The sequence below is a fragment of the Neovison vison genome, chromosome 10 (genome assembly GCF_020171115.1).
Source record: "Neovison vison isolate M4711 chromosome 10, ASM_NN_V1, whole genome shotgun sequence".
NCBI classification, from domain to species: Eukaryota; Metazoa; Chordata; class Mammalia; order Carnivora; family Mustelidae; genus Neogale; species Neogale vison.
In genome coordinates, this window is record NC_058100.1 from 44587768 (window position 1) to 44599953 (window position 12186).

At 39.0% G+C, this 12186-nt stretch overlaps 1 protein-coding gene across 4 annotated transcripts in view; it reads left to right on the forward strand.

Annotated features, from left to right (window-relative positions):
• RPS6KC1 (ribosomal protein S6 kinase C1) overlaps positions 1 to 12186 on the forward strand; it is a 230080-nt gene that overhangs the window by 144455 nt on the left and 73439 nt on the right. For all 4 annotated transcript variants that reach the window (XM_044267182.1, XM_044267183.1, XM_044267184.1 and 1 more), the window contains exons 11-12: positions 508 to 2100; positions 2372 to 2461. In XM_044267182.1, coding sequence (XP_044123117.1) covers positions 508 to 2100; positions 2372 to 2461 — 1683 coding nt within the window. The remainder of the gene's footprint in view (positions 1 to 507; positions 2101 to 2371; positions 2462 to 12186) is intronic.

Below are 12186 nucleotides of genomic sequence, written 5' to 3' on the forward strand. Positions count from 1 at the left end.
ATGCTGTATCTCCCCTCTGATCTTGGACTGGGCATAATATAGAATATTATGGAATAATATTGTTGATTTTTATCCCCTATAGTCTATACAATTTTAAGAGGACTTATTTATGTATTTCCATTTGGCCAAGGGGCCATGCTTCAAAAAATTATTACATAAACAGCTCAGAACGTAATCAGATGTTTCAGCAGCTAAATCATATTTAAAGCAGTGTTCTACTGTGGGATTTCATATTAGTATTTGTTAAACTAATTTCAAAGGGAAAGACAGGTTGTCATTTAAAAGATAATTGGTATCAGGAGATATGTTTAAAACTATACTCAACAGTCAGCAATAACAAGAAAACATTTCATTAAAATGCTTGTTTTACAGCATACTTGATATTAATGGGTATCATTGTCTTGCGTTTGGTTGATTATTGGAATGCTCTTTGTTTTTCTGAGGGCTTCAATAGGTAACCATTACTTTGGGGATCTTAAAAATTTTTTTGGTTATACTTGTTCACAGGTGGCAAACTCTGGTCATATATCAGTAAGTTTCTAAACAGAAGCCCTGAAGAAAGCTTTGACATCGGGGAAGTGAAAAAATCTACACTTACCAAAGTTCACCTTCAACAGCCAACTTCTAGTCCTCAGGACAGCAGCAGCTTTGACTCCAGAGGAAGTGACAGTGGAACCATGCTCAAAGTTCTGCCGTTGAAGACTAGTCTTACTCCAAGCTCTCAAGATGATAGTAACCAAGATGAAGAAGGCCAGGATAGCTCTCCAAAATGGCCAGATTCTGGCTCAAGTTCAGAAGAAGAATGTACTACTAGTTATTTGACATTATGCAATGAATATGGGCAAGAAAAGATTGAACCAGGGTCATTGAATGAGGAGCCTTTCATGAAGATTGGAGGGAATGGTGTTGATACCAAAGTTACTGAAAGCTTCCCGGCACACCTTGCCGCTGGCAGTGACAGCCCCAGCACCCAGCAGATAGCTCATGAGCTGAAGTTCTTTGCTGGAGATGATGATGTAGAAGCAGTTAGTTCTCCAAGAACGTCAGATTCCCTTAGTAGATCTAAAAACAGCCCCATGGAATTCTTTAGGATAGACAGTAAGGATAGCACTAGTGAACTGCTAGGCCTTGATTTTGGAGAAAAACTGTATAGTCTAAAGTCAGAGCCTCTGAAACCATTTTTCACTCTTCCAGACGGAGACAGCACTTCCAGGAGTTCCGGTGGTAGTGAAAGCAAGGTAGAGTTTCTAGCTCAGGACACCATTAGCAGGGGCTCAGATGACTCTGTCCCAGTCATTTCTTTTAAAGACGCTGCTTTCGATGATGTCACTGGCACTGAGGAGGGAAGGCCTGATCTTCTTGTAAATCTCCCTGGCGAACTGGAGCCGACCAGAGATGGTGCAGCAGTGGGAACGACTAAGTGTCTGCAGACCGACATAGGCGTGACTGAAAGTAAACTGTTGGAAGCCCCCGATGTTTTATGCCTTCGACTTAGTACTGAAAAACGCCAAGCAAGAGAAGAAGAAGGCACGGAGGAATTGAGTGATCCCTCTGGACCTACATCCCAGAGTCTAGCCGAGAAACACAATGCCCAGGGGGATCTTGGGATGTTATTTGTAGCAGCTGCTGATCATAGTAGTTCAGGAGACATGTCTTTGTTACACACCGATTCTGAGTTCCAAGGACTTGGAGTGGTGGAGTCGGCAGTAACTGCAGACAGCACAGAAGAAAGCTTATTCCATATTCCTAACCCACTCTCAGGTGCTAATGAATATAATGTAAACACAGACACTTTAAAAACTGAAGAAGTATTGCTGTTTACAGATCAAACGGAGGATTTGGCTAAAGAGGAACTGACTTTATTTCAGAGAGATCCAGAGACTAAGGGAGAGAGTGGATTAGCCCTAGAAGGAGACAAGGAAATACATCAGATTTTTGAGGACCTTGATAAAAAATTAGCACTAAACTCCAGGTTTTACATCCCTGAGGGCTGCATTCAAAGATGGGCAGCTGAAATGGTGGTAGCCCTTGATGCTTTACATAGAGAGGGAATTGTGTGCCGCGATTTGAACCCAAACAACATCTTATTGAATGATAGAGGTCAGGAACTTTTGCAAATGCATTTCTTTTTATTCGCTGTTGCTTCCAATTAACTGAGTAGGCGTTTTATCTTGTAATTAGTATCTTCATTTCCTGTCTAGAGCTTCATTATCAGTGCGGCAAATTCACCCCCAGTAATAGCTTCTAGTACTTAATGATGCCATTATTCTTAATGATACTGTTTTTAGCTACAAAAGGAGTAATTACAGTTCACTTCTGCAGAAAATGGAAGAGAAAAATGTTTTGATTTCTCCTGTCGTTTTGTTTTTAGGACACATTCAGCTAACGTATTTTAGCAGGTGGAGTGAGGTTGAAGATTCCTGTGACAGCGATGCCATAGAGAGAATGTACTGTGCCCCAGGTTAGAGCAATCTCCTAAAATGTTTCACTTGAAAAAGTAGTTCAGCAGCTCTCTTTTCTTTGCAGAAGTTGTGTTTTTCACTCACAGTTCACATATGTATTGGATTTGAGTATCTCTTTAATCCTCCAAAAAAGAAAATTTGGAAATTAAAGCATTGTATATTCCAATAGAGGGGTGTGTGTGTGTGTGTGTGTGTGTGTGTGTGTTGTTGTTGTTGTTGTTGTTAAACAGGTTTGTACTTGAGAACGGACAGTGCAGTCTGTCTTAGACATGTCGTAACTTCTTAGTGTTTAGAAGGACCTTTAAATATCCCAAACCTCTTTAACTGCATGGTTTTATTAAGATAGGAGTGGTAGCCGACAAAGGGGGTAAAATTCCCAAGGGTAACATGGATAATAAAAAAAAGTGGAATTAAAAAAATGCAATATTGTGACTTCAGTGATAAGCCAAGCTGGGGTTGTAGAGCAGATTTTAGAGTTCTTTTCTGTATCTGAGACATTTTAGGAAGCATGTTCTTCTTGGTTTAAAATAGCCAGTTTAGCCAAATATTTGACACAACAGGTTACTGTATTGTCTTTGTTTCTTAAAAATTAGAGCTTTATTTCTGGGGTGTGTTAGATCCTTTGCTGGTAATGATAGGTCATTTAAGCATCTGAATTGGATTTGAGTTAGTGTCTCTGGCAGTACAGATGGGGCTATATCTGAACCCAAAGTTTGTTCACCTTTTGCCTACCTTTTAGCCTCTTTGGATGGTCTAAGTTGCTTCACTTGTCACCCCAATAGCTTTCAAAGGAGGTTTAAACTGATTATGTTGACATGATCTGCTTAGTTGTTGATTAATACAGTATTTAATGCTTCCTAACTAACCAGCGTATTATTGATGCTAACATTGCTTCCCTGCATAATGGGAAATGATTATAATTAGGATCGAAAGAGCTATATTGTTTTTAGTTACAACCTTCATTGTTAAGAATTATTTCTGTATTGGGGAATAGCAAAGTTTTTCAAGCTGCAAAAGCAAATAGCCTAAAACTATTTCCTGAAAACAATGATTTGGATTTTTTTCTTACTGTTATACCTTTTCCTTTCTACTTCCTTCCCTCAAGTTAGGGGTGTTTGATTTTATTTTTTCTTAGGAGCAATAGAGCATGACTATATTTTTGTTTCTCTCAAGTAGATAATATTATGCTGTTTCTTTTGAAGCCTTATTAGTATGATTTAGTTAATGGGATAACAAAAATAATTTCATGTTGTAATCACTTTATTATGGTTATCTGGTTCTTTTTTTTTTTTATACTTCACCCCCTTTTCTAATTTGATAAATAACATTTTAGGTACCAGTGTACACAAGTACATATGTTAATTGTAATGAATTTGGAGGTTTTAGAATCAAAATTAAATCTGGGAGTTCTTTGACATGAAACCTGTTAAATCCAGAAGTGAAGTGCAGTATAAACGTCACATCAAAACAAAATGTTTGTGAGACATTGTTTAATATTTATAACTGACTCCTTATTTCCTATTTTTATTTTCACTCTCTTATTGAAAACTATTGGGTCATCCTTTGGCTTTCCAGCAGATTGTTTTTTCAGCGTACAGTCCTATACTTTAATATTCATAGCACGTTGGCATCCTGAGAATTTTAATATATGTGGAACAAAGCTATACTTCATTCATCAACTAATACATACTTTTAATTTTGTGTGCTGAAATACTGAGTTTAATCCAGATCAGTTTCCAGATTTTCCATTAAAGCCTTTCCCCGGAAATCACAATTCTAATAGTTTACCAGCAGGTGGCAGTCTACCATTAATGGATTTTTGCTGTCATCTTCCAGGTTGCCCTTCACTAACATTTGAAAAAAGCTGTCATCTGAAGAAGGGCTTTGTTTTAATTATTTGCATGAAAGAATTGTACTTTCAAGCTTTGTGAGTTGCAGAAGTGTTCTAGCATTATGACATGCACTGAACAATGTGGAAAGTCTTTTCTATTCTTTGGGCCTATTAATTTGTTTTATCAGTTGTGGGGGGAAACAAAACCAGCAGTGGCCTTCACTGAAAAGTAAAGCAAGTGTTGTAATGTAGATGATCATAAACCCAGAGAGTTACAGAACACAGTTAAGTCCGTGTTCTCCTGCCCCTTGCTTATAATGTAAAGGAACTGGGACAAAAAATTGTAAATTACTGTTTATTTCAAGAGTGAATAGTGGTGCCACTGATAAAAACTGTTAAGTAGGTTTTCCTCCTCTTCTCAAAGGGTGGGTGCAATGCTAATATGCTAATATTTCAGTGCTTAAAAGTCACGAATCCATTAATACATGGGGACAGAGAGTATTAGTCATCTTCTGGTCTGCCCTTAGAAACACTGTAGGGTTGTAGTCATTCTCTCCCACGTTCCCTCTGCCTTTCCGTTTTCCAACTCTAACCTTAGTATTATTGTCCAAGTAACTCTAAAGCATGTTAAGCTGCTGATGTTTGTTTAGAAAGTAAAGTTGTCATAAGATTGTGATGAGAATGATCCAGTTCTGTTTAAACAGCATGCAGCCTCTACCCCGACCCCTCCTCCCTCCTGGGAATCCTTATCACGTATTTGTCCTAAAAACATGATCCACCTGCCCTGTACTTTATAATATCAGCAGTGTATCTTTTCATCTTGTGGATGATGTGCCTTTATATTTTGAGAAAAATTTCCAGTAACAGATTCGATTTACATGGACAGAAACTTGAGCACATGCCAAACTAGCAGGGGGGCCATTATTCTGCTCTATAAATAAGTTTAAAAAAGAAACAACACACACACAGAAACCTGTGAATCAACATGTTTTGGTCTAATTGAGGGGAAAAGCAGGATAGATAAATTTTGAAATGCAAATGATCACCTTCTGTTATTGAAGTATAGTTTCTGCCAACTTTGCGATCTCAGATTTTAAAAAGTCATAGTCATTTTAACAGTGTGTACTACCAAGGATATCTGATGTTCACCAGTTTCTACAACAACATGAAGAACTTTTAAAAAAAGTTGCCACTTTTTTATGTTAAAGAAAACAAGTCCGTAACAAAAAGACAAAACCCATGGTGCTTTCTCTGTCTACATCTGTGAAAAAGCAGGCAAATAAATGGCCGCAGCTGCAGGCCGATCAAGAGGGTCTTGAGAATACGAATTCACTGATCAAACCCAACTCTGTTTTCAGAGTCGAAGCCATTCCTTTTAGGTTCACTTTGTATCCTTAGATTACCTAGGATGATTCTCTAGAAAGGTTTTATTTTAAATAAACATCATTCATGGTAAATGGGTTCCTTTCATACCAGAGAAACACAGGACAGAGTTCAGGAAGAGAAAGAGCAAAGAAATAGACTCCAAAGTGGAAATAGGTTGTATAGCGTGACAATATAAACATAATACTGTCTAGTTTCCATGTTAGGAAACTTTTGGATACTTTATTAAGAGACTTGTGGACAGGTTGCCCTATTTTTGGTGGTGAGCCGTTACAGAATAAAAACTGGAGTAAATTGATTATTCTTCTCTAGAGGACTTTGTAGTTACTCTGATTTTGTTTCTTTCTTTTTTTTTTAAAGATTTTATTTTATTTGACAGACAGAGATCACAAGTAAGCAGAGAGGCAGGCAGAGAGAGAGGAAGGGAAGCAGGCCCCCCACCCAGCAGAGAGCCTGATGCGGGGCTCGATCCCAGGACCCTGAGATCATAACCCGAGCTGAAGAAGTGTGGCTTTAACCCACTGAGCCACCCAGGCACCCCTCTGATTTTATTTCTATATTTGTGTACACACACACACACACAGGATTTTATGTGCTCTATCATCGTAACTATTAATTTATCGTAACAGAATAAATTTTTGTTATAGCATTTTAAGTGTAAATGAAGAATAAAGTGTCAAGAAAGTATTTTTTTACCAGTATTTTCCCCCTTAACAGTCTTGACCCTTCATTATAAAAAAGCAGCTAGAACCTGTAATAGCATATAAAGTACAAAAGACTATATTTGAAAGTTTAATAAGCAATCTAAGGCAAGTGAGTAAAATTGTTTACATGTTCATTATTATGCTAATATAATCACTTCAGTTTCTTATTCTGGTCTTCACAGGTTGATACGGTATCCTATCCCTGTGTGTCCTTCACCTTTATTTTCCACTCCATTATGAGCCTTTATAAATGCTTGAAATTTACATTGATATTTCTCATTGAATACTTTTCAGACTTTAGAATTTATAGGTGAATATGTGTGTAATTGAAGAAGTCCAAACTGCTTTTTGCTGCAGTCCGATCTCCACGCTCCCAGATGTCAAATGACAGCTTTGCTTCCTCTCTTAGGCGATTTCACACTTGGAAACAGCTCACAGCTGACAGTGAAAAGTGAAACATAGAAAAATCATGCTGAAAACTATCGGCAAAATTCAGTTTTAGAGCATAACATTTATTTACTACCACCCTTTGCTCTTCTAGCCTGACTTTATCAAATAGTCCATGAATATATTTTTTGAGGGTAGTCTCTTTTGCCCTTTTTCGTAAGTGTATCTTACATGTTATTTGTTGCCTTTTTAAACATGGGGCTCCACGTGATAGTTTTGTATTTGATATATAGATCTAGGACTCAGCCCATGGATGGTCTAAAATACCATGAGGATGTCATAAGTTTAAGATTTAGAATCATAAAGTGGAATTAAGAATTAACAACCTTCAGGGCACCTGGGTGGCTCAGTCATTAGGCGTCTGCCTTTGGCTCGGGTCATGGTCCCAGGGTCCTGGGATGGAGCCCTGCGTTGGGCTCCCAGCTCAGCGGGAGGCCTGCTTCTCCCTCTCCCACTCTGCCCCTGCATGTGTTCCCTCTCTCGCTGTGTGTCTTTCTCTCTCTCTGTGTCAAATAAATAAAGTCTTAAATAAAAAAAATTACCAACCTTCAATTTTTTTCCATAACCATTAACTCATAGGTTGGCCTTGAGCATGTTATTTAAGACTTTCTAAACCTTAAAAAAAAAAAAAAAAAAAAAAAAGGCTTTCTAAACCTTAATTTACCACTAGTAAAACAGATTTGTTGAGTATAAAAAAAAATCACAACAGATACCAAATCACCTAATACCCTTCTTACACAAAATGTAATCAGAATTCAAATTCATTTTATTAGGGCAAGAATCCCCCCCACCCCCTGCCAAGGATAAATACTGATTTCTTGTCTGCTGTTTAGTAGGGTGAAAATCATTTCACTTGAGGACTTTTTTTTCTTTCTTTCTTTTTTTTTTTTTTTAAGATTTTTTTATTTATTTGTCAGGGAGAGAGAGTACACACAAGCAGGCAGAGAGGCAGGCAGAGAGAGAGGAGGAAGCAGGCTCCTTGCTGAGCAAGGAGCCCGATGCGGGACTCAATTCCAGGACCCCAGGATCATGACCTGAGCCGAAGGCAGCGGCTTAACCAACTGAGCCACCCAGGCGCCCCTCACTTGAGGACTTTCAAAGTGCATGTGTATGTATACACACACACAGACACACAGACACACACACAGATTAACTTATTTGAGAGAGAGAAAAGAGCACAAGTAGGCAGAGAGGCAGGCAGAGGGAGAGGGAGAAGCAGTCTCCTTGCTGAGCAGAGAGCCTGATGCGGGTCCTGATCCCAGGACCCTGGGATCATGACCCAGGCCCAATGCAGATGCTTAACCAACTAAGCCACCCAGGCGCCCCTCCAAGTATATATTTTTACTCATTTATAGAGTATTTACATAATATATATGATGTGAAAATGAAGGATTTATGGATAGTATTTTCATTTGGAAGAGAAAAGCCAAGACACCTTTTGAGTAGGGTGAAATTTGATTGTCCAGATTCTCAAAAAACAATATTGTTTAAAGAAGAAAGAATCATTTTGTATATGAGAATTTTGGGATCTTAGGTAACTTCACCAAACATGAGGGAATGCGAAGTTGAGAGAGAAACCATATGAATATAGATGTATATGTTTTTAAAAAAATTTTCTTTAAAGGTTTATTTATTTATTTATTTGAGAGAGAGAGAGAGGGGGAACACAGGCAGGGGGTGATGGGAGAGGGATAAGCAGGCTTCCCACCTAGCAGGGAGCCTGATATGGGCCTCGGTCACAGGACTCTGGGATCATGACTTGAGCCGAAGGCAGACGCTTAACGACTGAGCCACCCAGGCGCCCTAGATGTACATTTTGTCTTTTTTTTTAAGCTGTCCCAGCTCCGGTCAGCCCTTATCTCCCTCCACCCCTGTAGTTCTTAGATGTACATTTTGAAATAATAATGATATAACCAGGAAATATGGGTATATCTCTGGGGAGGCTTTAATTTTTCCCCCCAAAGGAGAAAGAAGAAAAAAGCAAGAGGGAGCTATAGAAATAATTTTTAAAGAGTACAGTATTTGTGGTTAATATTTAAACATTATCTTTCAAACAGTAACTCTTTTGTTTGATTTACTCTTAAGCAAAACTTCACCAGTAACTCTCTTGTACATAGTGGATGCTCTAATGTTTTCCTTGAACAATTAGCAAGTACTTTTAGTCCTTTGCCTTTAGTTTTCATTGCCATAAAGACCAAATCTCTGTCTTCTTTGGGGGAACCAGTAACTTTTCCAGTTTGCCATAGAACAGTGAAAATTTTACACTGATGAATATTCCCTGATGTACTTTACCCCTGTCTGTTGATGAAGCTTGTGCCATGAGTATAGAGTCATATTAAGACAAGCAGAAGAGCTTGCAGTCAACCCAAATCTTACCTAGTCCAGGGAAGCCCCTCCTGACAGAAAGATTAAAGAGTTGCTTTATACTGTTTTGAAAAGTCTGGAACCTTGGGATCCCTCCCTAGGTAAGGTGCATCTTGGATCTCTCACAAATCCCCCAGTGATGGGCCAGTCACTTTCACCTCTGAGTTAAGGTCACTCCATGTTGAAATAGACCCTTTCTGAAATCATACTTCTCATCAGGACAAAATATGATTTGTCTCCACTGACAGGAATGAGGCAGAAAAATAGCGAAGTGTCCCATCCTTGTGATTTGGCACCTTAGAGGATAACATATTAGCTCTTCTCAGGAGAAGAAATTCTTCGGCCATTAGAACTAGAGAATTTTTAAGAGTCATTAGTAATGTTTTCATACGGAAGAGGTGAAGTACAAGATCTCTGTATGTTTCATAAGACTACCCGTTATACCGGGGGGTGGGGGGTTACCTCAAACTTTAGATTATTAAGAGGAAATTAGTTTTAACCTCTTATTTACTCCAAACGATTTTCTTTCTGATCTTGGACAGATTCTTTTTTTAGAAGAGGAACACGAGACAAGATACTTGTAGTTTTAAGTAATAGCTGCATTGTAATGCTTCTTGATGTTCAGGTCTAAGTTGATTTTTGGCCAACTATTTGGTTACTTAGCCTCACTACCATATTATTGTAAAAAGGAAAATGAACTGTCTTTTACCTCTGATCTTTAATGCAGAAGAGATAATAGTCTTAAATATTACATACCAGAGCTACTGGCTAGCTACTTTGACCAAAGCATCCGTTTCCATAGTATATAAAATTTTGTCAGTTTGTGTATGTGCTGCCGAAGTGAGCACAAAATTTTGTCAGTTTGCATCTCCATGAAGTAGCCAGGGCTTACTCCTTCCAAGCAATTATTCACAAATGCTTCCTTCAAATAAATGTTTTAAAATGCTAAGGTTTTAAAAAATTGATGACAAAGCAAATGGGATTCCTTAAGCTCCTTTAATAGCAGTGCATGAAGCTCAGGCTGCCTAACACGGCAACAGCGGTGCGGGGCGGGTTGGGGGGGAACTGCGTCTTTCATTTTCACAATTTTCAGTTAGCCTTTTTCTCATCAATCAACTTTAATGGCTTTGGTTGGGTAACAGTGTGACACCCGATGGCTATTCAGAATGGAGTTGTTGTGATATGATCAATGGAAAATGGAGCATGCTGTTGGTTTTTTTTTTTTTTTCCTACTAGAAATGCAGGGTGATAGAGTAAGCAAGATTGTATAGAGCTCAGAATTATAATTGTAATCAGTCAACCAGAAGTCATCTGGTAGTTATCCATTTCTTATTTTATATCACAAGAAGTATAGTAATGATACCTGTAAACTCCCTTGAATAGGTAATTCTTGGTTCTGGAATGCTGAATCAAGTTAAATCAAGGAGTATGATGCAACTTATGCAGATAAGTGCAGGAAAGCTCAGAACATGGTTGCCAGGTCATCCCCGCAATGAGAAACTCCGAACTAGGTAGTGAGAAAAAAACAGATTTAAGTATTTGGTCAAGCCCAACTTGAATTCTCTGAGTGCAGTGTGTCCTTATGTCCCAAGTCCCCACAATACAGCTGGCCCAGGGTTTCAGGTAATTAAAATGCGTGAAAAACCACTGGATTAATAAGGTGGTGGCAGGCAGCAAGGCTAGAGCCTGGGTTGAACCAAGAAAACAAGTGTGAAAGGTAGAGGCGCACACTTCTTCCATTGCCTTGTGGTGCAGTGAAGTGTGGGGCTCTGGCTGCTGCACACTTCTCTCTGGAAAGTGCTGGTCTCTGTCATCGGCCGTCTCTGGATAATACTCTAATGGATGAGAGGAATGTGATACTGATAATTTTTAAGTAGTTCATACACCCTACTCAACAAATAAGGCATTTGAATAATCAAGAGTACAGAATTGGAAGATTTTATGGAATGGGGAATGGAGGAGTAGGCAGCCAGCATTTTCTAAAGTAGGATAAAATATGGAGAAAGGGGAGCAAAGTGCTAATTCCAGGCTCTAGATAGTTTATCACTCTGAGAATTAAGATCTGCCTAAGAGATGTGAGACCTTGGGCAAGTACATTTCTTCTATCCAAATGATTCCATTTAAAATACACGTTCTCTTGAACACTTGTGTACCTTCAGACTTTGAAACTTTAAAAGTCTCAACTTTGATTATTTAGTTTATAGGTTTTAGAGAAACAGTTCAGCCCTGGACTTAAAGTGAAATTTTATTCTCCTAGTTGATACGACTTTTAGTTTTGCTTTTAGTTGCGACATTTTTGGGAAACTTTTCAAAAAATTGTCTCTATATCTAAAATAATTCCCTTGGGAAACTAAGAGGTGTAGTTGTCCTCCAGTTTACTTAAGTGAGGTTTTTTGGGGGGACATTAAGAGAATACTAACATACTGATTATCTCACCAGACTAGGAGCCCGGTATCATAGGCAGTTTATGCACTGGTAGCACCTTTCATGGGACTGGGTGCCTGGACTGCCACATTGAACAGGGGCATGGCGTCACCTCCCAGTCCTGTCTTCTTCCTGCTCCTTCCTGGGGCTTGTCAGCTTTTTCCTTTGTAACACGCTGTCCTCTCAGAACAAACCGAGGCAGTCACTGCACTCTGCAGAGGGGAGCCCTGGAAGGCGCCCACCGCACCCTGATCTTTAAGCCAGCAGCATCACTTGGCTGGACTACCGCCCTCATCAACTGTCTGACCTCCCTTCTCACCTGACTTCAGTCTGCGTTTCATCCAGCAGCCAGGGTGTGCTTTAGATAATGTTTGGAACTTTCTAGCCTAACACATATAAAAGCGTGAAAGGACTTGACATAGATCTCTATGCTTGATGGGACTTAAGGCAAATGAATGCGATGAGGCTTTTGAGATGCTCTGAATCCTGGAATGAACTGTGCTACGGAACACAAGATGGATATATTTATTTAACAAACACTTATTAAGTGCCTCCTGTGCCTAGGAGCTAG